This window comes from Enhydra lutris, unplaced genomic scaffold (assembly GCF_002288905.1).
Source record: "Enhydra lutris kenyoni isolate GAN:26980312 unplaced genomic scaffold, ASM228890v2 scaffoldscaffold2, whole genome shotgun sequence".
NCBI lineage: Eukaryota > Metazoa > Chordata > Mammalia > Carnivora > Mustelidae > Enhydra > Enhydra lutris.
Genome location: NW_019154086.1, coordinates 5,801,333 through 5,827,028, shown reverse-complemented (window position 1 = coordinate 5,827,028; position 25,696 = coordinate 5,801,333). Strand labels below are relative to the sequence as shown.

The 25,696-nt window shown below is 45.0% G+C and overlaps 1 protein-coding gene across 1 annotated transcript in view; it reads right to left on the bottom strand.

Annotated features, from left to right (window-relative positions):
- LOC111148276 (ETS variant 5) overlaps positions 1 to 20,251 on the bottom strand; it is a 57,516-nt gene extending 37,265 nt beyond the window's left edge. The window contains exons 1-5 of the mRNA XM_022504755.1: positions 20,205 to 20,251; positions 16,749 to 16,867; positions 16,530 to 16,617; positions 16,352 to 16,399; positions 16,208 to 16,258 (exon numbers count right to left, since the gene is read on the bottom strand). Of these exons, the coding sequence (XP_022360463.1) occupies positions 16,208 to 16,258; positions 16,352 to 16,399; positions 16,530 to 16,617; positions 16,749 to 16,793 (232 nt within the window). The 5' untranslated portion in view covers positions 16,794 to 16,867; positions 20,205 to 20,251. The remainder of the gene's footprint in view (positions 1 to 16,207; positions 16,259 to 16,351; positions 16,400 to 16,529; positions 16,618 to 16,748; positions 16,868 to 20,204) is intronic.
- Positions 20,252 to 25,696: the final 5,445 nt, after the last annotated feature.

The window sequence follows — 25,696 nt, the reverse complement described above, 5'->3', positions numbered from 1 at the left end:
ATACGTACTGTTTAGTTCAAGAGTGGGGCGGGTGGGAGAGCCCGAGACATCTGCCTGTATTATTCTTTGGTTATGGCAGTGAGTAGAGCACAAGGAAAGAAGGCAGGGGGAAACCATCAAGCAGAAGGACATGGGAATATAAACAGGATGTAAAATGAACCAGAGAAGTCACCGGGAAGAGCAGGTGTGATCTCTTCTCTCCTCATGTACCCTTAACTTGTCAGAGTGCCCCACTAGCAAAGACCAGAGGGCTTTAAGTCACCAGATGTAGTATCCCTTGGGACCTGTGGTTTGAAGAGCACAACAAAGCCAACAGGCCTACTTTCCAATGTACTGCTGCCTTTCCTTAGCTCTGGCCTTTTTGGGACAAATTTTGAGAAAAGTGCAAACAGCCAGTTAGTAAGAAAAAAGAAGTAGAGAGAACGAGGCTTATTTTTTAAGTTCTACCTTATTACCAGAAGAGGTCAGAAATAGGTCTTTATTTTAGGGCTGAGTAGATTAAAAATTCATTTCAAGCATAAAATATATTCCTAATGTTTCAATATTCTTTGTAATTGCTATAGCACTACTAGTGAATGACAAGGACAGGAGATAATACTCTGTTCTGGGAACCAAGAAGGTTCGAGGGAGATAAAGTAAGTGGATAGGTTCTGGCACTTAAAAGAGCATCTGGAAAAGGAGACGCCTCTTGGATTTCCAAACCAAATAAGAAACATGCTCAAACCCATTTGAACAGTTAACATTAATTCTGCCTGGCAACAGTTTCCAAAAATAAAAATTTGAAATGTTATCAAATGTAGTTAGGGGGCACAAGTTCTAAAAGCAGAATTGGAGGAGGTATGGGAGAATGTGCTGTTTTCTTTAATATCTGACACAGCTAACCTTGCTAAGCGTAAATTTAAAAAATTGAATATAGTGAAAAATCACCCATAAATAGTAAAATCAACTATTTAGTAAGCTGTGCTAAAAAAATTTTAATGATTCCCTCAAAAGCCCTCTCCTCAAACATGCGCAAACTATCTCTGACCTAAATATCTCATCTGACTCACTGTTCTTTTATACTAGTATTTTAAGGTCAGTGCAATAACATGGATAGAAGAGTAAGGGAATCAGCAACATAGGACATTTCTGGGCCTAAGGCCAGCATTTTTGTGTGTTGTTTGCATTTCTATGTATCCTTTAAAAATGTACCGCCCCAGGGGCACTTGGGTGGCTCAGGTCCTGATCTCTCGTGAGATCAAGCCCCGCGTTAGGCTCCATGCTTAGGATGGAGTCTGCTTCAGATTCCCTCTCCTTCTCCTTCCCTCTCCCCCTCCATGCACACACACACACCTATGTTCTCTTCCTTTCAAATAAATAAAATCTTTAAAAAAAGTACCCTCCCAAAACAACTGTCTAGGACCCTTCAAGAAAAGGTCAATGTTATGGGGGGAAAAAAGGACAGAGTGTTGTAAAGAAGATAAAAGGTAACAATAAATGCAATATGGGATTCTTAATTGAATCTAGATCAAAAACAATATTAATATCAGCTATAAAAGACATTTGGGGGACAACTGGGGAATTCTGAATATTACTGTATAAAAATTAATTTTCCTAGGCTATGTAGAATATCCTTAATCTTTGGAAATACACACTAAAGTATTTAGAGGTGAAATTCATGTCTGCAACTTGCTTTTGAATGGTTGAGAAAGAAAAAAATAATCTATACACAGAGAAATGAAGCAAATATAGGAATATGTTTTAGTAATCAATCAATAAGGGGGTGCCTGGGTTAGTCAGTTGACTGTCTAACTCTTGATTTCAGCTCAGGTCATGATCTCAGGGTCAGGAGACCAAGCCCCATGTTGGGCTCCATGCTCACTGGGGAGTCTGTTTGGGATTCTCTCTTTCCCTCCCCCCTCTGCCCCTGCCCACTGTGCTCTCTCTAATAAGTAAATCTTTAAAAAATAAATAAATAAATAAATCAGACAGATATATTCCATCTCCTCTGAGATACTTGGAGGGAAAAAATGCCTTTAACTTATGGTTGACTAACAGGTCAAAAGTAGATGTGCTAAGAACTTCAAAACCATGCATTCACACAAGTAAAAAGTCACCCCTGGCTCATTACCAAATTGGAAGGGTACTATCCTGTTTATCCTTTACCATGTTTGGATAATACAGCTCCAGGAACTAAAATTACACAAAGACAAATGTTGGTCACATTCTACCATCTAAGCCAGTGGTTCTCAAATACTTTTTGGCCCTGGTGCACTTAGAAAGGAGAAAGGAACACCCAAGAGAGGGCAAAATGAAAATCGCCACTGCTACCATCATGACTATGGCCCATGGCCACTTTCACCATTGTCTGGGTAAAAAGACAGTAATTACACAAGTACAATACATTAACAAAAGTAAAATCTATCAGTAATTCCACATACATATCAATACACACATAACAGAAACTAAAACATATGCCCAACTCAAGACCACAAAGCATTCTTGGAAAAAGATGGAGAATGTCTACCCTTGTAACTATAAATGCGCAACAGGTTTAGAACATTACCAGAACAGCTGGACAACTCCTTAGATTTTATCCCCCCAATCCTCAAGAGGACACAGTGTAGTCATCACCAATCTGTGAAGATTGGCAGAATAAAAAAGAATTAAAGTCCTCTTCCTTGAGGTTCTCCTTTGTTCTCTTTCTTTCTACACAGCTGGTTTGGCTCCTTCTGTCCATAAAGGCTGAGCAGAGCCAGGAGAAACAGCTTGAAATGGGTGGCCTTGGCTTTCGGTGCTCGGAGCATTAGGGAAAAAAGGCACAAAGTGTCTGAAAGGACAGTGTCAATGGACCAAACCAGCTTACCCAGCTAGACCAGCTAGAAATGCAGACGAAAGCCCTAAGTTGTGTTTTAAAGGGATGCTGGCTTGGAGAACCCCCTGTGCATTTGTGTTTTGGGAATCAAGGATGTCAGCAGGACTCTGGTGTGGAATCAAGGCTCTCTACACAACTCATGGGAGATATGACAAACGCTGGCACGGCCAACACCTAGGTGAGCACACGCACACAGGGACTAGGATTTCAGGGCAGACTCCTTCTGCAGTCTCTGCAGGAACAGCTTCATTTGTCCTGGACAGAGTCCTACATGGAGAATGCAAGGCTTCCTCCCTGGGATAGATTTGGTATCAGAAGGTAAAGGGAAAGTTCTCTTTAGGATTGGCATGGTGGCAATATTCAGGATTTTAGATTGGTGATTAATCACGGTGGTAGGGGTGGGGGTTTACGGTGTTGTTTACTCCAGGTTATGTTTTCCTACTTATCTTGCTGCTAGTCGGGGACCAAGGGACTGAGTATCATCTCCCTGGTGGTATATTTCTGGGCCCCAGGGTACAGAATCAACCCTGAGGTAGCAGAATTCATCAATGAACAATTCTAGAAGCCCTTCCTAGACCGCCAATATTATCTTCTCTACAATAAATACCACAAGAGCCAAATTAGGAACTGATAAAGCTAGTTCCCAGAACATCTGGCTTCAGGAATCAGATTTCTTCTATGCAGTGGAAAAAACCTATAGTCAGCAAAAGAGAGGCTTCAGGAATTAGAGTGTGGACCGAAAAAAGCCAAAAACAAAAACAAAACAAAACCCAACAACAACAACAACAACAACAACAACAACAAAAACCCACTTTATTTTTCATGATTTAGAGCTAGAAACTTGGGGTAATATAATAAGCTCAAGAAAAAAAGACTTTGACCTTGCTATCATGACGTGGACTATGGGAAAAGGCAGATCCAACAAATAGGGTCGGGGTTACGCTGGTATTCGGAAAGGACCAATCCAAAAGTGAGATTCAAGTCTTCTGACCCTGCATGAACACAGCCTGGGGAATACCAGAGTGAAAGAATAACCAGGGAACTGGGTCTCGGAAAGGAAGAGAGGTGAGGGAAGAAGATAACCTTCTTTTTGCCGTAGGATAGATGAGGTTATACTAAGTATTTGGAAATCAAGAGCTGGCAACGTTTTCGAGGACACAAGCCCAGGGATACTGCTGGTGAGCTCCTGTTACATGGGAGAGGCACTTACTTGCAAGACGGGGTGGGGACTACATCTCGAGAGCCCACTCTCAATTCGTGACTGGGGTGGCAGAGAAACACGGTTAGTGGGGACATCAGAAGATTACTTCAGACTTCTGAAAATGGCAACCCAAAGGCCTTGAATACAAGAGTTATAAATTAAAGGGAAGGAAAAGGAGCTTAGAAAAGCACTGGCCCAACTCTGAAAATGTATAAATAGCATTAGTGAAAAGTGGTATCTGAAATATCTCTAAGTGGCCACCTGCAAAGGCAGTAGAATTCCTCCCAGGATACAGGAATGAGAGTTATTGATAGAATTTCTCCCACCTGGGTTTTAAATTAGACAACGGAATTGATACCATGAAGCAGTTGAAGCCGTGCTCTGGAAGCCTCTTCCATTTTCTGTTTACCTTGGATAACCCTAAATCTTTGCTATGGTCTGGAGCTTACGGCGACATGGGTTTAGGCTGGGCCATCCATATTTACTGAGCTCGTAGAAACTTGCCTTCTCTGGGGAGATGCTGGCTGTATCTAGGACTGCCATTGGAGCAATGACAAGGTGTCGTAATGCTCACACTGGCTCGGGAAAGTAAAGAGTTTCTAAATTTTGTCTTGTATAGGGCCAGTGTTAGGACATTGTATACCCTTACTGCTCCCTGTAATGTGGAATAGATACAAGATAGATTCGACAACAGAGAAATCCAACTTCAAAGATGCCAGAGCACATCTGTAGTTCGAGCTCGAGGGGGCCCCTGGTGGAAACTTCTGGTAGACGGCCCCCGCCCCCTCCAACAAAGCCCTTCTGACAAGGGTAAAAGCAGGAAAAGAGAAAAACCAGTTACAAAATGACTGACATTTCTCTGTGACTGACCTGACAAGGGGTTATACTTTACAGGAAAGAGCTTTATTGGGAGTTCTCTTAGACTGCTAGGATCATATTATTTGAACTATAATGTTTGTATCATCTAGTGACTTCATGTAATGAGGACGGGAATGGGATGATTTGGAGGTTTGCCTCTGCTAGGCTCAGCTCAATGATGACAACATCCCACAAACAATTTCCTCCCTCCCCTTCCCCCTCTTCCACTGTCTCCTCCAGCAAAGGCAGCAGCTGGCGGGCAGAACCAGCACATGGTATCCCAGAATCAAATCACCAGCTGAAATACTGCTGGTCAAAGATGAAAAACTCAATTTTGCCCATGAATATCAGTTTGGGAGGTCATTGTGTAATACACAACTGTAACCCAAGAGGTGGGCTAGTACCACACAAGCTGACCACTCAGAATATGGGTGGGGGGAGTACCTCTGCCTCCAGGGGGGCTCAAGGCTTTCCCTACCTCTTTACTCCCCCTCCAGAGAGGAGAAAATGTGATCCAAGTGAAGGATGACATTGGGGCGAAAAGGGGGGGGGGGGGGGGGGGGGGGGGAACAGCTTTTGCTAGGATGAGCCAAAGTGGTCCTCAAGGCTATTTGCCTCTTCTGTCGTGAGGGGCTGGAAGCTGTTGCCCACCTCCAAAGGCTGCATGGGCCCTGGGGAGAGCTCAGGGTAATAACATGCCTGTTGTAGGCCTTAGAAGCAAGAGTCCTCACGGGCTGTCCAGTAGCATGTCTGCCAGGGTAAAAAAGTTGGCGAGTCCTGTCTTTTCTTGTTCATAAGTAGGAAGAGAGTTTCTAAATAGAATTTGGGATATTGACCTTGCCCTTTCTTTAAACTCCATCAGTACTAACAATAATGACACAGATGATTTTTGAAGGGTTCTATTCTAAGTCCGGCTAAAAGAGAAGGAAAGAGATTCTTTGTATGAATCCTCCTTAAAAGAAGTGGTCATGTCGGTAAAAGGAGCCCACTTTGGACGGAAGTACTGAATCAGGGATGTCCTGACTCACAGATGGGGAAGTGTGGGTAAGAACAAGGGTCTATCCCAGAACAGCTCCTCCTTGTTCTCAGCACAAAATCACAAATCTTTCAAGTAGTGATTTCCAAATAGAAAACCTCTGTTATCAAATCAGGAAGATAATTTAATGCCAATGGCAGCAGAGGTTTTTTGTTTTTTTTTTTTTTTGACCCAGATAAACTAGTCTCAGATTTACTTCGAGTTCACACTCTCCACACCTCAGTATTATTTTTGAAATGGCTTGGATCTGTGCAGTTTCTTTTCTTCAAAGACTCATTTATCCTAACAATTTAGGATTATTACTTTAGAATTTGAAAATGGAAACCCAGAGGCCTTGATTAGAAGAGGTAGAAATTAAAGAGAGGACAAGCTTCGAAAAGTACCAGTCCCACGTTGACTGAGGTAGGGCTTGTGTATTAACTGAGATGGGGTTCTTCCACCAAAATATTTTGTACAGAACGAATATATCTAATTGCATCAGTGTGTCATATCCCCAAATTTGTGGGCTATTGGCGAAACCAGAGCCTTGGACAGTGAAGGTAAAGGATTGTGCGAGTACAGAGAGCTGACTCAGAGGAGAGTCAAGATAAAAATAAATGGTCTTTCTGGCTTTGAAAGAACCACCCCATTTTGACTACCCCTAGGTGGGTCTTTTTAGACCCACAGCCCAGAAGGCAGGTTTCTACCTGGGGTGTTTGGTTACTTTCAAGCTGAAGAGACTAGGAGGATGAAACGGTGACTGACTGGCCTGCTTACCCCAAAAGGAAAATCTGAGCATTATTCATACTAATTCCTTTCCTGGGGCAGCTGCTCCAAGAATTTTAGTATTCAACTTTCACCAATATGATAGACAACCATTTGTTTGATTTCCACTCGTGAGAAACAGGTCTATAAAGAGAGCCTCTGCGGTAGAGAGGACAGGATGGCTTCCTTTCCTGTGGGCCTTACGTCAACCACAGATTATACCGTGAAGGGCTGCTCACAGGGGGAACACACTGTCAAGAAAAGAGGAAACAGGGCGTTTTTCCTGAATGGGGAAAAAAAGTGCAAAACTAAGCCTTCTTTAACACCGTTCCTATAATTTATTCCCAATTTATGTGATTTCATCTGAACTAGCATTAAAGAAAAGTGTTAATGATACTTGAAACAGGACTTAAGCACTGTGGAAAATTTTATCTTCGAACTTAAAATCTGACAGGAGAAAAATCCAAACTCTAGAGAAATTAGGGAAATCAGCTTCTCTGAGAACCATTCCTCTATTTCTGGCCCTCCTTCTCCTAAAAGCAGAAACTCGGCAAATGTGTCAAGGGTGTCTACACCATGACTTGTTCTCTAGCACATGCAGTCTGACTGGGAAACATAGCATTAGCTGCACAAAGTCTAAATGCAGCCTAGGAACACTTGGCTTGTATATGTGCTTAAAGGAGAAATCAGAAAATGAGAACTAGTCCTACCTAGTTTTTTCCTATGCATCTCTAAAGTCATCCCAAGGACTCTCAGAACTCTGCTTTTGAGATCCTCTGTTTCTCTGAGCAGTTAGAAGTTGCTGCTGGGGGCTGCTGAAAGACGGGGTGGGAAGGGAATCTGACAAGAGAATGGGGTATGTATCCAAAATACTCACCAAGTACTGGCAGTTTGCAGAGCCCCGGCGCTAGGGCTGCAGCAGAGAGAAAGAAACAGAACACGGGGTTTCTCTGCTTTTCGAGAGATTGTTTCCTATTTTAACAAGAATGTACATTGGGAAGCAGGGGCGAAGTTTAATATTTATCAAAATAGAAATGACATTAAAGCCCATTGCGGCTTTCTCCTCAATCCTCAAGAAATTCCATGAAGAGGGAAAAAAAAGAAAAGGGAGTTGAAGGGCAGAAATCTTCTGACGTGAGGACTCCCTGGGCACAGGCACAGGGAAGCCATCACTAAGTTACTCCCCCATTAAGAGTCTGATTTGGACACTTGGGATAGGCATTCCAGGATCTGGTCTTCACTGTGGGCAGGGCAGCCCCCATAGAAGACACATCCTTTCCTTGAATCTACCTTTCCTATGAGAAAAGTATAAAGGACCCTCATTAAGTGCCCTTTCAGGGAGTCACAAAGCCTTTCCAGGCATTCAACTGAAAGTGTTTCTGGAAGCCGAAGTTGTCCTCAGCCCCTCTGGAAAAGCACAAATGCCAGCATCCTCTTACAGGGCTGCTCTCTAGGGTCACCTCCTGAGAGGCTTCAAACTCTCTCACAAAAGAACAATCTGCCCAGGCCTGTTTTTTGTTTTTGTTTTTTTTTTTTTTTAAATAAGGAAAGGAAGACATTCTTGCAGGCCCAATTTATAGCAAAGGAAACATTTCAGGGGAATAAAAACATCTTCTAGTGAAACACAAATGCCAAGAGCCTCATTCCAGGTGTGAGGAGAAGGAGGAGGCACTCGAAAGAGCTCTTTAAAACCCCCGAGGAAGCTGCACTGAATCAGTATTAAGTTTTGTTTCGCTTTTTTAATGGATTGTCCTTTTCATGTTTATCCCATGGCCCTGGTCTAGCCCATGTGGCCCTCTACGGGTGCTCTCTGAGCTGTTGGCCAAGATGGTGGACGGTGTCTAGAGGGGATATGGCTGAGGCAAGAGTCCCCCTAGAACCTGGCCTCATCTGGGGTGAGGAGGCCTCTCTGGTTTTGGGGTTGCTCAGAGGCAGGGTTCTCTCTGGTACTTCCTGGGATGTTCACTGGAGGGGGCCAGGCATCTGATGTGTGCTGGAGAAGGGTCACAGCCAGAGCAAGGCTCCCCTGTAGCTGAGTAAGTCTGGGAAGTATCATTTTAAAATGACATGTATCCGACCACAGTGGGAAATTAAACAGGACAGAGAAGGCCAAGGAGTAGGGAAATTACAGCTTTGTCATTGTCGAGTCAAAATGTATGCCTCGCCAAGAGATCCCGGCGCTGCAGAGAACACCCGATCCCCAGGCCCACAGTCAAGGCTGGAGCGAGCGGCAAAGAGCAGACCGGAACCTTCACTGGGAGCGAGAGCTCGAGCCCCGCGGCAAGAAAGTGGGAGATAAAAGGCTAATATCCTCAGATCAAGTCTCAACACCCCTCTATCCAGGAAAGCTACACCACCCTCTTCTGTTAGCAGCCCCTTCAGACAGCTCCAGTGAAAACGGGAGGAAAAGATAGGGGACTGGCCTCCGTGGTCAGGCGCAGCTCTGCCTCTGAAGCCCAGACCATCCGTCCGGCAGTTGCAGGGTTAAAGCCAGCACTTAAAAGAAAACTGGAACCCCATTAAGCCCAGGCTCATTAAGCCCAGGCTCGGAGAACTGGGAGCAGCAGGGAAGCCAAAGGAAACTAATTTTGGAGGTTCTCCAAGCTGCCAATCACAAGCATATTTCTAACAGTCCCAGTGTTGTTTGAGTTGCTTGTTTTTCCACAGGCTGCACAATAGGGTCTGGTTATTCATTGAAAAAGTCTGCAAGGGAGCCCCGCCCTCCATTCACAACCAATTTGGAATGCTCCATTCAGGCAAGAGGGGGACTAGGCAGCTCAGCTCGCTGGGGCAGACAGAGCAGAGCCCAGCTGTCGCCGCAGGGACGCTTGCTCGCCCAGTGCGCTGTGTTTATGTAAGAAATTCAGACACTGCAGGCGCCTGCCTGCTCTGCTCCCTCCCTGAGATTCAGAAGGCCAAGACCCTGGCTGAAATCCGCAAGGATGGGCAAGTCGGCTCCAAGTAAGGTCGGCAAGTGCCCGCCGGCAAAAGGGGGAAAGGCGAACTACCTTGCGTTGCCCCGTCCGGAATCCGACTGTAGCTACCAGCTGAGAGAAAAGACTTCACTGGTATTTCTCCTACCCCCAGACAAGCTGGTTGGCATTAGAGGACAGCTCTCTATGGAAGTCAGCCTTTCCAGACTCCTTGCTTTTCCATTCACTGCCAGTAGCTACATGGGGAGCCACCTGGCATCCTCCTCAAGGGAGAGGGTCTCCGGAGACACTACTAGATTCTCTGGCTGCAGAGGGAGGGGGAGGGTGCGAGCTACCTATTATGAACAGCTTCACAGTTCCTTTCCTGGCTTCACATCCGGCTTGAAAGGTTTATAATCCTCCCCAACCCCCCACCCCCGCCCATGCCCAAGAGACATCAAAAGGGAAGAGCACGGATATCATGGGGTTGCCGGGTGCAATCCACTCCAAGGACAAGGCAAAGTACAAGGCTAAAAACTAGTTTGGTTTCTTAGAGATTTTTTCCCCCAAATCTTCAATAATTACCCTGAAGATCTGATGAAGCCAGTCTGACAGCCAGAGTTTATTTCAAGAAAAGCATCCTACTTTGTGAAAATCAAATCCACAAGATAAATCAGCTCTTGGATGGTTTCCTTTTTTCAGAACATATTTGGCTATTTTCAAATATCTCCTCTCTACCTCTTCTCTCCGCCTTCCCAGCCCCCTCCCCCACACTAGTGAACTCGGAGGGCAAGACGGGATGCTTTTCTCTACAGCTTTTCTGACCACAGAACCTCCATTCAATGCCTTGGCTGCTCTGCAGACCAGTGGCAAACTCCTGGTCTCTTAAGAGCTAGATCTTACCCTGCTCCCTGGAGTCTTTGCGCCCTATCCTGCAACCTTCCCCTGAGGTTTCCTCATTCTGGGCAGGGGAGCCCCCCTTTGTTTGCTTTGTGGGGGCTCTTCCCTTAAGAAGAGCTGCTACTCCCTTGCCAAGCCTAAAGGAGTACTTACATTGTGGTTACACACACACACACACACACACACACACACACACTCTCTCTCTCTCTCTCTCTCTCTCTCTCTCTCTCTCATTTGCGCCCACCGGCATATACACTGGGGACCTAGTATTTTGCCCCTCCTTTAAGCCTAGCCTCTTAGAGGGCTGGGACAATGATAGAAACTGACGACCAAAGCCTCTGTTAAATGAGCTTGATGAGTTCACAAAATGAATTTTTAAAAAAGCAACCTAATCCGGTACTGGCAGCAGCAAGCCTGGCACTTGTCCAAGAGCTGGGAGCTGCAACATGACAAGACTCTGAGCTCCTTGGATTCCAAGTGAGAAGCACTGTGTGCCAGGGCACAGATGGGGCCCAAGCTGCCTCAAGGGCAGCCGTGCGCCCGAGAGGGGGCTGTCAGCCTCTGAGGCTGGTTCTACTTTACTGCCATTAAAACTCGAGTCACATGTGGAGGCTACAGTCCCTTGGTAGAGAATCACACACCCCACCCAAGCCTACCACCACGAACAGTTTTCCTGAGACTGGAATGAAAACAATGATACCCCTAGATGGTAGAAATGGCAGATAATACAAATCTGCAGCTCTGTCGTGCGGCCCATATCTTAATCTTATAAAACTAGAAGAATGCTGAAAACAGGGTAGATGGTAATTTCTCGAAGGATACCAGGATTTTGTTAGCTCTGGAATTTACATAAGTGATGTGCCTGGGGCAGACACACATGTAATTCCCCGTCCCAAGTTCTTGCCAAACACAAAGGACTGGAAAGGTTACTGGGTTTTATTAGAGGGCTAAGAGCAGAAAGACATCAAAGAGGAAGAGAAAAAGTCATTGTTTTTAATAAGCCTAACTGAATTAAAGTCAGAGAAAATAGATTTCTTGTGAACATATGGCTCTCTTAGATAAATGGGGACTCTAGGTCTTGGATCCTTAAGAGTCTGGTCTAAGGATCTTAGAGGCTATCAAAACAGGAAGGATTTCCAGTGGTTTAGCACCCTCTCTGTGGAAAGGTAGTGGGCTAGAACAAAGACTCTGAAAGATACACTGTAGCCGGGACAGACCTCTTCCCTCCACATCCCCCCACCCCCAACACTCCTGTCTTCTACCTTCCGAACTTCTGGCTCCCAAAAAGGACAAACTGGTAGCTTTGAGTCCCCCACATCTCTCATTTTCCAAGTGCTTAAAATGCCTACTGTTACTTTCTTAGCTTCCAAACAAAAAGACTTAGGGACCATCTTTTCAAGTAGAAATGGTCCAAGACCACAGAGCAAGTAAACTTAAGAGTTTTGCTCCAAACTGGGCCCCAAATGATGTGCATTCACTCTCCAAAAGGAAGGCTCTGTCTCTACTCTATCAACTTCACATGTAGTTTAAAACAAACAAAAAAAAAGAGTCCAGTTGAATAATTTCATATTAAAACAGGATTAAGATCAATGTGTTTTAGGCTCAAGGGCTGCCTTTTTCCTGAGCCACCTACTACAATGTATTTATGAGAAGTTGATTTTATCAGTTAATTAGCCAGTCCTTAGGAAATTACTTGTACTTCCTCCGATCGGTCCATTCTTTTTGAAACACAGATCTAAAAAAGAACACTTCAAGGGGAAAATGAGGTCATTTGGATTTTCAAACAGTTCTCTAAATTATATTTGCTATGGAGGCCATGGTTTTAAAATAAGATTTTTATCAAGCCTTTTCCCCACTATAAAATATTTTTGTTATTCAAGATGCTGACAGGTAAACATTCACAATATTACAATTCAAACAAATGAGTGTAATTAAAAGAAAATTAAAACTGAAATCTGCATTTAAAAAATACTATTGATATATCCTAAAATCTAGTAATACCCTTAAGTGCCAAGTCAGTCCAGAAAAATTAATGTAAGCTCCCCCTCCCCAAACCTAAGCACTTTGAGTTCCAATCTTATCCATGGTTTTGATTTATAGTTAATTCTATGAAAACGTACAGTAAAAACGTATACACATCTAACCACTGACCCAGATTCCAGGTATGCAGCTCTGTGTTAACAGACATATTTAGCTATACGCACATTTATATGGATATATATGTACACAAACTTATTTATATTATACAGGATGTATACAGATAAGTCTTGTCTGTATGTACACTAGTGTGTCTTATAGGAAAGATGTCAGTTTTATAATTTTTCTGTTTTATAGATCTCTTCCAAATCCTAGATGGAAAAACTCAAAGCACCAAGATATTTAATAAGTTTTTCAGGATCACGGAATGAAGAGACCTGAGGTGTTAAATTGGGTGGCCTATAGTCTCCCTAAGTCTTTTCTGAGGGCTGGCTCTAGGTTTTTGGAATCATTAGGGAGAGCCTGGACCACACCCGCATGTGCCAATACCCCCCAGCCCTGCAGCTCTGTGAGAGCTTTTGTAAGGATAATATTTTATAATTTCTTTTTCTCATTTCACCTAACCCCTCCCCTTTGCCCCAAACTACCAGTCAGTCTCTCCAGTTATCTGGACCTTATATTATCCCTTCTGTAAAATGAAGGGGTTAGGAAGGCTATGTCTACAAGGGACCTGCAGCCCAAACAATCTAGGACTTCAAGGTTACTTCTCAGGATCAGGGGACAATGGGGGGCATCGGCAGAACCTCTATCGTCTATAGGTTGCACTTTCTGTTGCCTTGAATTTGATCTTTAAGAGTTTCCAGATGGGGGGATACTTTGCTAATGTCTGTATTTGTGAGGTAAGGTGAAGTCTATGTAGCTAGAAGTAAGCTGAACATTTCTCTAAGACTTACAAGGACAATGGTTTCATTTATTCAAATCACACTTATGGATAGATGCCTCTGGGTAGGAACCCAAATCTGGAAAACTTACAAAACATAATCTCTTTAGAAGCTGAGCTCATAGCACTTACTGAAAAAAGTAAGCCATAATCTTCAAAACTGACATTCTAAAATAAAAATTACCACATCACTTAGTATTTCTTTTTCTCCCATACACACACATACACACACACACACACACACACAGACTCTCTCTGCCTTTGCACCCTCCCACACACACTCTCTCTCTCTGCCTTTGCACCCTCCCTCACACACACACACACACACACACAGGAAAATTAATCAAATCATCTTAAAAGGACCAAGTATAATCAGTGTGGCAGGCCACAGAAGAATATTTGTTACAAATGCTTTTGCTACTATAGGGAAAAGGTTTACTTTACTGGGCAAGTGCAGTTTGGTTTACAGTTCATTGATTGGCTGATTCAAATCAACTCATAAGGTTTTATTAAATTTGAATGAGTTTCTCCTCCTCCCCTAGAATAATCATGGGCTCTTCCAGAAGGTGACTGCAGTCAAAGCTGATCCTCAATCCAAGGCTGTGAGAGATGCTCCCAGAGAAGTCTGCCCAGCACCCCCTCCATCTCCACTGTCACTCACAACTGCAGTCAAACCAGTCGCAAACAACAGGAAAGGCGAACAGCTCAAGAATATCCCACCCCAACCTTGTACTCTTATTTAACTTCTAAGGCAAGCTGATCTGCTTGAAGCCCTCCTTCTTAAAGCTCCATCTCCCGAAATAAGAGTCAGAGAAGGGGAGAGAATTATTAAAACACCTTTTGAGGCTACTCTACCATCTGTTTCATCCTTAAAGAACAGAAAAGCTCAACCTTAAGAAGTTAAGGCAAAAAGCAAACAAAAGTAAAAAACACATCCCACTTGGTAAGCAGAAACCTCTCAAAGCATCTCCATTTTAGGTAGGTATAGCAATTTAATTGAAGAATTTAGCACATTCTATTGGCTGAGTGGGAATTATTTCTAAGGAGCCAAAACACATTTATTGATTACTTCACTTTAGCCTACTCCTGCAGATAAACATCTCTCATCTCAAATATAAATCTTGTTTACTGACATCTTTCTCTAATGAGCATACCTTTGCTTCAGCACATGAAATCAATTTGAATGCAGTCATCTCAACTCCCTCTTAACTCTTTGGGTTACAGAGAAACAAACAAAAGTGTCATAAAAGCATTTCAAAGAACTTCTGCCAAGAAAGCCACCTCCCAAGCAGACTGCGGTTTATGCTGCTCTGAGCAGAAACGGGAAAGGCTGGGCCCAGTTGTCAACACAGAACAAAGTGGGATTACAAATCCTGTCTTTTATCTTGCAACACACACACACACACACACACACACACACACACGGACACACACACGCACGTGCGCGCGCACACACAATATTTGGGTTATCTTTATTTAGCCTTTTAGTGGCAACCTTCCCAAACACTTGAAAGCAATCAAAGGGCAATAATTAACATGCATGCCCCTTCCTATAGAAAAACTATAGCGAGCTCTGACATCGCTAAGGTAAGTACGCATCTGCGGGTTAGAGTTTACTCCCTTTTAAATTTCATGGCATTGTGCCTTGAACAGGGTGCATTAAAGAATGTTTAGCTGGTACCTCTGGTCTTTTATCTAATAATTTCGAATAGCCAGCTTTTACTTAGATACAAAGAAGCCTCTCTCTCCCGTGGCATTTACACACATATTCACACATAAACACACACATACACACCACACTAAAAGCAGGGAAGAATTTGTTGGTGCGAAATGAGAAATCGAATCCTTGCCTGGCTCAGGTGCTTGCTATTATAAACTATGACTAAGAGACATGAATTTCTCTATGATGCAACCCTCAAGAGAGGCAGCATTTTCTCCAGGCCTCTCTTTAAACCTGCTCACTCGCCAGTGACTAATGCTCTCTAGAGCTGCCCTGTGCTGCTCACATTTCATCAGCCGGCTTTGTCCTTGATAGCTCTGCCTGGACCATAGAAGCTCCCAAACCTGTTGAGGACAGCCCAGAAAGATCAGCACAAAGCTAACCATGCCCTTGCCAGCACCGAGAGCCATCTTTTGAGCTTCCCACTGCGTTTATTAACACAATGATGGGGCCCTTCACGAACATTCGAAGAGTAAGTTTAGACTCCTCACTGAAAGATAAGTCCTGAACTATACGAAAAATAAGAGTCAATCAGGTCACACGGTGACCACCCTGTGTCAACTTAGAAGTAGAAACAAAATTGACAACATGTTGGGTGAGGCCACAATTAACTGGAATCTTCCATTAACTATTTTCTGCACCTTTAAAAGAGAAAAAAATGTCAGACTCATGATCTGCATCAAGGAATTAATTTATAAAACAAACCAAAAAACGCCATAAAATAATGTCTGGTTAATGGATGTTAAGTCCAACATCTTATATATATGATGTCAGTTGATTGATAATTCTGAGCTTGAAGGCTTGCAATATTCTTAGGCAAAAAGAAATTTAGGATGAAATTATGTTCAGTAAATCTTACCTGCAAAGGAATAAAAGCATTTTAGAAATAACTCCAATAAGGAATGAAACAAAAGTTTTGGGGGTTAACTCTGAATTATTAAAAGAAACTAAATGCATTCCACTGTCCAAATACACTGGCAATGGCTGAAAAGAGTCTCCCAGACATGGATGTTCCAAGACCAAACGTTTTCGGAACAAACGTGCTACCCCCAGAAAGGTACTTACAGTTATCAGACTGGAAATCTGGGACAAATTGTTCATCATCAGGAACTTGTGCTGGAAAAGAGATTTTTATTTTAGACCTTTAAGTTTTATTACAAAGCACAGTGAAATGTTTTATATGGAAAATCAGACAGCCAAGAAACTTGCCTTCAGCTAACCAAGCCTCTTGAAGTTGACTGAGATCCTGAAACAGCTCTGGAATTGAAAACAGAAGACAGCAGAATGAGAACTCCTGTGCTGGGGAGAACAGGGAGGGTGAGTCTACATGTGGCTCTCACAGGGGACCATTTGAAGAAGCCACAGACCAAAGGGAAAGCTTCACTACCTTCAGAATCATGGGCCAGATCCGTGTCCAAAAACTTCCTCTTTCTGTCAATCACAGGCCGCCCTCTACATTCCTCTGATCGAGATTTCTGAAAGAGGCCAAGACACAGTGAAGGCTCAAGGGTAATAAAGGGGCCAAAGGGGATTGTGCTACTAAACCAATGAGAAGATTCATATTCGAAGAGGGAGAACAAAACAAACCAAAGCCACATAAACTTACCCCTGGGACCATAAAAGGGACTTGCTGATCATAAAACCCATCCATGGTGTTTCCAATGCCTCGAATATCACTTTGAAAGGTTTCAGCATTGAGTACTTTCTGGGGGGAAAGGGGTCCTCCTGTAATAGGAATTTGGGAGATTTTAACTGAGAGGGGAAAAGGAGAAATGAAGTAATTTTTACTGCTCTTTTTTTAGGGCCTGTGCAAAATCACTACCTTTCTCTGAGGTACTTAAAGCCCACTCAGGGTGTAAGATTTACAGACTAAAGGTGTGCCTGATTAAGGGCATCATAAGTTCATAGTGTACTTAGTGTCAAGTCCATTTACCTAGCTGTCCTTCCCCCTCTCTCTAATCATTAACAGCGTAAGTTTGTTACTGTCTGTTCCCTATAAAAACCAAAACCAAAACTCCTTCTTGTCATTTTAAAAGGGTGATTTCAAGTTTCTCTCCAATAGAAGATTCTCCAGGGCATTTATAATGTTAGGTCTTCTTTTTTTTTTTTTAAGAGATAATTTCATTTTTGACAGTACAGTGACAGGAAGTAGAAAAATGGGTTTAAGCCTTCCAAATTATTGGCAATTAAAAATTTGACATACATAGTGTTTCTAAAAGTAGTTTGTAGGTCAGTGGTAAGATACCATATATAGTTCCAGGCATATATTGATCAGAGATATACTAATTTTCACACAACACTCTTTTAAAACCTAATTCTTCTGTTCAAACAGATCTAGTGTCTGTAATGTCACAAATATTCCTATGGCAACTTACAGAGATTATCTGTGATATCACCAACTTCTAAAATAAATAAAATAGCCATGGAAAGTAATGAATCAAGGAAACTAAATTCTAACACACAGATTTTAAATGCATCTCTACCAGAGATCTTAAAAAAGCATTAAAAGCAAAAGATCCATGTACAGAAAATTCAGTTTGTTTCTTAGAGTGAAGTCAATTTTCCCCAAACTTGCAAAAAAATATTAAAACTTATTTCAGCACTGTCAAGTCTTGGGCCTGGGAAGACAGGTTGAAGGTCAAAATGGAAAGGAGGGAACGTTTTCTTTTTTCTTTTCTTTCCTTCTTTCTTTCTTTCTTTTTTTTTTTTTAAGATTTTATTTATTTATTTGACCAACAGAGATCACAAGTAGGTAGAGAGGCAGGCAGAGAGAGATGGGGGTGGGGGGAAGCAGGCTCCCTGCTGAGCAGAGAGCCAATGTGGGGCTCCATCCCAGGACCCTGAGATCATGATCTAAGCCGAAAGCAGAGGCTTAACCCACTGAGCCACCCAGGCGCCCCAGGAGGGAATGTTTTCTAATTTCAGAGGAATAAGTAACAATTTTAGGAAGGTACCACCTTCCTGAACCCTTTGTTTCATTCTCCAAATAGAAATGCGGTTAAATCAACAAAATGGAGAAAACAGTAATTTCATTCACGCAGCTCTAAACAAAGCAAAATGTTTGCAGATAATTCTTTTGTTTACCTTGTATACAAATTTTAAATAGGGAACTTTTTCTCAGTGGGCAATTCCACGCAACTTGTTTTTCTTAAGTGAGCAGGATACAAGAAAACCCTTCATGGTCCTCTCAGCACTCTGGCCCAACTAGTCAGAAATTTTCAAAGTCAAAGAGAAAGAGGGAGAGGAGCAAAACTGTACACAGTCCATCATTTCCTAGAAAAACACTCCCGCTGGCATGCCTGCATGCCTTCCAAACAGCGCTAAACGTTCAGAATAAAGCCTCTTTCTCAAATGTCACTAACCCATACACAAAATCTGAGAAACGTCGGCAGTGAGTTGAGGGCCATGAAAATGAGTCCTCTGTAGACTTCAAAATCTGTCAGATTAAATCGTGACCTTAGAATTTATGTCAGTGTCTATAGGGGGAAAGGGACAACGGAGAAGAGATCGGAGGGGGAGATATTTCCGAGTCTCAAGATGAAATACGTTGCAAGATACTTCACCACGAAGAGCAATAATACCTTTTTAAAAAATGAAATAAAAGGAAGAAGCTGCCATAAGCGAACCAGGGAGGGGCATCGAGAATTTTTAAAGCAGCGCTCAGAGTTCAAGAGCTAGGAAAATCTTGTTCGAAGTATAATTTTTTGTAAAGCCTTACGGGAGTTTAAACCACTTCCTTTGTGGTCCCCCCTTCCCGGTGCCCCCAGGAAAACTTTAACGCCGCGCAGCGGCGCGATAGAGGCCCCTCCCCCGCGGCGCGCAGCGGGCCTGGTTTTATGAATGGAAGAGCGAGCCGCAGCCGCCACATCAGGTAAAGGCTGTAACTGGATCCCTCGCGCTGGGCCCCATTCACAAAACAAGACACACTTCCACCCAATTCCCAGCCTTCCCCATTCATGAAAACTCCTTTGGATGAGCCCCCGCCCCCACTTCCAACGCACGCCCAGCCTCCGACGCAGGCCCCTCACCCCCAGCGATTTAGGAAGAAAGCTCAATGCTTCATTCACAAAAAGGGAAAGGAAAAAAAAAAAAAAAGCCGCAGGGAGCAGCGAGCCAACGAAAGAAACCCGCTTCATTCATAAAGTCATCCACATTCATAAAATCTAGCCGCGGCGCCGGGTGCTACCAACCACCCGCAACGGCCCCCGGCCCCCGACCCCCAAACATCCAAACATCTCTCCTTGGCACTCCTCCGCAACCAGGAGTTCGGTTCCCCCCAGAGGTCTCCTCTCCTCTGAAAATGCGGACAGATGCCTAATCCAGCGAGAGGCTCCAGCATCTCTCCACCCCCACCCCGCACCCGCTTTTCCCCCCACTATCCTCAGGCCGCTGCACTGATGCTCCCCGATTTCTCGAGAACCGCGATGCAGCCTGACGCCCTCAAGCTGCTGGGGGTGGGAGTTGGGGGATTGAGTGTCACTTTCCACAATCTGAAATTTGCAAGGCCTGCATAAGTTCCTGGCCAACCCTCAAACCCTCAGGCTGCACATGCCTGTGTCACTTAACCCTTCCTGGTACTTTGTGGGGGCATCACCTCTCAAATATTCCCCTTCAAGCTGCTTCCCGCCCCCTCCTCCCCACCAGAAAAGCTTCGCCGGGCGTCTCTTCTCGCGAGCCTCCAAGTCTCCTCCGGGCTCTCAGACCCCCAGAGATTGTAAAGCCCCGCAACTCAGCGTCCCTCCCCCCCGCCCATCCCCACCCGAGAGCCCCGGCACCTCGCGCCCGGGCGCGCCTCCTCGCGACGTGCGGAAACTCGCTCTCCGAGCGCTCCGGAACCGTTAGCCACCCCCACCCTACGCCTCCCAAGAACCGAACCGAGGCGAGCCACGAGAGGAGGGGGCAGCCCGTTCGGGGGTGGGGGTGGAGAGCTTAGTCCAGATAGAAAGTACACCCGGACTTTGAGGATTCTGAATCAGCCAGTGAACTCTCGCCAGCTGGGCCCTTCGGACCCGTTACTGGACACCCCCTTCGATGCCCCCCTGCCTCCTCGACGCCCCCTCACCTGAGGCAGCCGCTCTCCTCCCGTTGCAGCGGCCCCGGGGCGCAGGCGCGCTCACGCACGCGCGCACCGGGCCTGGGCGCCTGGGCGAATGGCTGGGCCGAACCGCTCCGGGGACGCTGAACCGCTCTGCGCACCAGCGGCTGGACTCTGCGCCGCAGCTGCCAACCAGGCTGGAGCGCTGGCCCGGCCCCCCGGGGCGTGCTGCTCCGCCTGCCGCCATTGGCCAGCAGTCCTAGCTCAGCCTGGTTCTCATTGGCCCGAGGCAGCTCCTCCGCCTGTCTATCACGTCTTGTTTACCCTGTCTGCGGACAAATCCAGCCAAGCCGCCCCATCAACTCCAGCCCCCATTGGTCAATAACGCGTCCCTCTCCACCCCCCTCAGGGGTCTGTTTTACATAATTTATGCACCGGGGGCCATTGGCCAATCAGCACAGGCTTGTTTATATAATGAATGTAAGGACGTTTTTCATTCATAAAAAACGCGACCTGAGGGGGAAGCTTAGCTGAGTCAGTGAAGCACTTAAAGGGGACGAAGCCGCGAAGAGTCGCGTTTACTTCCCTCCTCGCAGCTCTCCCAACTTTTCACCGAGGCTTGGCTCTTCCCACGTCTCCATTCACCCCTGCTTCTCGCCCCCAACCCCCGCCCCGCAACGCCACTGCCAGGATGGGCCACTGGGCGCCAGACGTTCGCAGCTGCAGTACCAAGCAAAGTTATCATTTTAGAATTCAGGCTAGAGAAATTCGTCATTCCACCCAGAAAGAAACTCGCTGACCGACCTGGGCGTTTGGCCCACAGAAACACAGAAAACGGAAACCAAGCCCTCTAATCTTAGGTACCTTTAAGAGAGGCCTTAATTTCTTTTAACCAGGTTTCCAGTGGGGGAGGAGTAAGCAGTATCTCCCTTTAAAATCTGAGCTCTCGAACAGATTTTAGTTACTATTTTATTCTGGCAAGGCCTAAGGCCCAAACAAATTCCGTTTGCTCCCCCTGTTTAATTGCAGTTTACAACGTCCGCCAGAGTGGGTTCTGGACCCGAGATGAGATGAGAGAGGGTCGGAACTCAAAGAAATCCTCTCCGGGGATGGCACCAACCAGTCAACCGACCTAGAAACGTAAATCCCTCCGAAACCGGCCTGCAGAGTTAGACCGCCTGCTTCCCTTCCGGGACTGCTTGTTTTCCATTTAAGTATTGAATGCAAGATGGTGCATTTGCGAATTAGATCCCGTGCAGCTGGGAACGGCGAGAAGCTACTCTGCCTGCCAAACGATCGGGCACTAACTGCAATTGCTGAGATTCTTAACAGGGTGTTCCAGGAAACAAATAAATAAGCAATTCTCTCCCCACTCTGCTCCCTCTACCCCCTTCTGTGAAGGCTGGGCAGCTCTCTGCTCTCCCCCAGGACGCTGGGGTGCCCTGCCATTCAACCCGTGTGACGGTGGTAGGGAGGAAAAACATCAAATGTTAGAGGAGAGCCCCTCCCCTAGTGAAGGGGGTCCCAGGGTAGCCAACTGTGGGGCTGCCACCACCCCTGCCTGGGGAATGCAATGTAGATTTTTAGGGGGGAAATTTTTTTTTAAGTCAAAATTTGCCCACCTTCTTTTCTGTTTCTAGTTGTGTATCTTAAAGAGAGAAGCCACTTGTTTTGTCATTTATAGCCCAAGAAATGTTAGGGTACACCAAAGGAAACTGGAGTACACTGCTTGAGTCCTGGACCCAGCACTGGTCCTGTGGGAGCTATTGGTTCTGCAAGATACTTGGGGGGAGCACGAGTTAATGGGTGGGAAGGTGTTCTGATCTTTCAACAAGGAGCTCCATGATATTTAATTTTCCAATAGAGTATTTTGCTTCTGACCCCAGCTCAAGGACAGTTTTTCCCTTAGAACCTCTATTCATTGCCAGGTAATGCTATTTCTGTTTGGTGGATGGAGATTTTATCCCACTCCTGTGCTGCCACTGGGTTGCTACCAGCCCTGAGGCCTTTTTCTCTTCAGCTAGACTCCCCGCCCAGATTAGCTCCACATCCACTGCTCTAAGGCTGGCAGGCTCCAGAGTCCCTATGTGGGAGAAATTGCATGTGTCTCAGTTGATCAGCAAATCACCAGGAAATATCATTTGAACCCCAAATAGTAGAGGACAGAACTGGTTGATGTCACAGGGAAGCAGATATTAGCTTGGTGTAGCATGAGACAGGACTTTGGGATGTCTTGAGTGGCTCGGTGAAGGGACTGGGGTGGGGGTGGGGGCAGATAGATGCATGCGGGGAATTGTTCTAGCTCTAGGAGTCTATGATTCTGGAATTTGGAGCTTGTGTTGAACAGGGAGGTCCTTGGGGGCTCAGGCCCCATAGCTATAGTGTGAAACATGATGGTGTAACTCATGGTGACCGACTTTGACACGCTGCCTCCTGGGCCCAGAGTTGGTTCCTTTTTGTTTAGTATTTCTGATGTCTTTTCTCTACACGTATTCCTTCTTTTCGTCTGTTTCTCCCTCTTGGTGGCTTATGTCCTCTGCTGCCATCCCCATTTTACTCCCCATCTTCTTTTGTTATCTGTGCTTTATAAGAGTTCCTTTACTCTCATGGGGAACCTGGGTGGCTCAGTCAGTTAAGCCTTTTGATCTTGGCTCAGGTCATGTTGTCAGGGTGGTGGGATTGAGCCCCACATTGGGCCCGTGCTTAGGGCGGAGTCTACTTGTCCCTCTCCCTCTGCTCCTCACCACCCTCTACTTGCTTTCTCTCTCAAATAAATAAATAAAATCTTAAAAAAAAAAAAAAGAGGTAAGTGTCAGTATTTAGAAGTTCTTTGTCTAATGAACAGACATTTCTGCAAAGAAGACATCCAGATCGCCAACAGACACATGAAAAAGTGCTCCACATCACTCGGCATCAGGGAAATACAAACCAAAACCACAATGAGATACCACCTCACACCAGTCAGAATGGCTAAAATTAACAAGTCAGGAAACGACAGATGCCGGCGAGGATGCGGAGAAAGGGGAACCCTCCTACACTGTTGGTGGGAATGCAAGCTGGTACAACCACTCTGGAAAACAGTATGGAGGTTCCTCAAAAAATTGAAAATAGAGCTGCCCTACGACCCAGCAATCGCACTGCTGGGTATTTACCCTAAAGATACAAACGTAGTGATCCGAAGGGACATGTGCACCTTAATGTTTATAGCAGCAATGTCCACAATAGCCAAACTATGGAAAGAACCTAGATGTCCATCAACAGATGAATGGATAAAGAAGATGTGGTATATATACACAATGGAATACTATGCAGCCATCAAAAGAAATGAAATCTTGCCATTTGTGATGATGAGGATGGAACTAGAGGGTATTATGCTTAGTGAAATAAGTCAATCAGAGAAAGACAATTATCATATGATCTCCCTGATATGAGGAAGTTGAGAGGCAACGTGAGGGTTTTGGGGGGTAGGAAAGGAATAAATGGAACAAGATTGGATCAGGAGGGAGACAAACCATAAGAGACTCTTAATCTCACAAAACAAACTGAGGGTTGCTGTGGGGAGTGGGGTAGGAAGAGGGTGGTTGGGTTATGAACATTGGGGAAGGTATGTGTTATGGTGAGTGCTATGAAGTGTAAACCTGGCAATTCACAGACCTGTACCCCTGGGGCTAATAATACATTATATGTTTTTAAAAATTAAAAAAAAAGGAAGTTCTTTGTCTAGTACATTGAGTTTTTCCTCCTTAGAATATCACTTACATTGAAGGTTTTGTCCAACGTATGTTCTAATGTACTGTTTCTTCTGTTCCAGGAGAGTAACAGGACTGGAAAAGATACCAAAAAGAGTGACCAGTCCTCTGGAACACTCATCTAGTGTCAACCTAGCTTTTGTCCTCCAGTGGTAGCAAAACTCACTTAATTACAACAGGATAACTCACACCTTGTTGTTTGATGTGCAGTATGTCTTCAGGGAAGGAACATGGAAGGATGGAAAAACAAGTTCCTTGCTCCAAGCCTGAAAACATCTGTTACCTAAGAGGACAGCTTTTAAAGTTTTCCCTAAAATCCCCAAAGCAGGTTAAAACGTAAGGCAGCCAACTCTGCCTCTAGCTGATCACCAAAATGGCAGCAGAAAACGTGGCAGCGTCCTGCTCTCGGTCCCTCACCTTGGGGGACTGCCTCCCATTCCTCTGTTAGAACTGTCCTGGTGAGTGTAGCCCTGGATGGAGGCTAGGGTGTGGGCTGCATGGACACATCCAGTATAATATGGAGGAAGAGACTTGAGGGCAATGTCAAAAAGGTAAGGAAATGTTCGTTTGTTTGTTTTGTCTTCAAGGGAGAGATAAAGAACTCCATTTGGCTAGTATCTCTTCTTTTCTAAAATTTAGAAGTAAATACCCTAAAAATGGAAGGGAGAGAAAAGAAAATTTTTTAGATTCAATGTCTCTTTAAACAAACAGGGGCCATATTGCCTTCAGGGTTCCTTATAGCCGGAGAATAATAACAGCTGACATTTACTGAGTGCTTCATATGAGCCAGACACTTTCCCAAACCCTTCACACGTGTTAGCACATTTCGTCCCAACAACAGTCCTCTGAGGGAGGTACTATTATTACCACATCTACTTTTCACAGATGAAGGATTTTCAGCCTGGGAAAGTTCCATAAATCACTCCAGGTCACAGTACAAGCACCCAGTGAGAGAGAGAGAGTGCCTCTAAGGGGGTCCCTCCAGAGCCCACGGGTCCCCACTCTGCTGGGACACCTCAGCCCTAGGGAAGGACCTGCAGGACCACAGCCAGAGCTGAGAGAGCATTTTGCTGCTCCAGGCAGGTGAGGGGATATGCTTGTACTAACCTGCTTGACCTTCCTAGACCCTCATAGACCAGGAAGCCAAGAGAGGTTAGGGAATTGGTCTAAGATCTAAGAGTAGGAGTTGGAGTCAGGAGCTGAATGTAGATCTTGAACGGAGTCCTTGCTCTGAAACACTTCATGAAGTCTATGTTTCTGCAGTTTCCCTCTGTGTCTTTCCCTCATTTGCTTTAGGTGCTCTGGCTGCTTACTGGCCACTCCCTCGGAAGTCCCAGTGCTTCTTTGGGGACTTGCTCCAGCAGCTCCCACCTGACTACTACTACTACTACTACTTCTTGGTCGTCGTCATCGTCTTCTTCTTCTTGTTCTTCTTTCAAAGATTTTTATTTATTTATTTGTCAGAGAGAGAGAGGGAACACAAGCAGGGGGAGTGGGAGAGGGAGAAGCAGGCTTCCTGCTGAGCAGGGAGCCTGATGTGGGGCTCAATCCCAGGACCCCAGGACCATGACCTGAGCCGAACGCAGACACTTAAAGACAGAGCCACTCTGACTTCTGAATGACACTCCTGGGCCAGCAAGACTTGGTGTTCAGTGAAGCCACTTTAGAAAGAGAATGGAAATTGAGTTTACTGATCATCTGTCCCCTAGACGCCAATCTAGGCGCTTCGTGTACGTTGTCTTAGTTAACACTCCCAATCCTCGTCAGAGG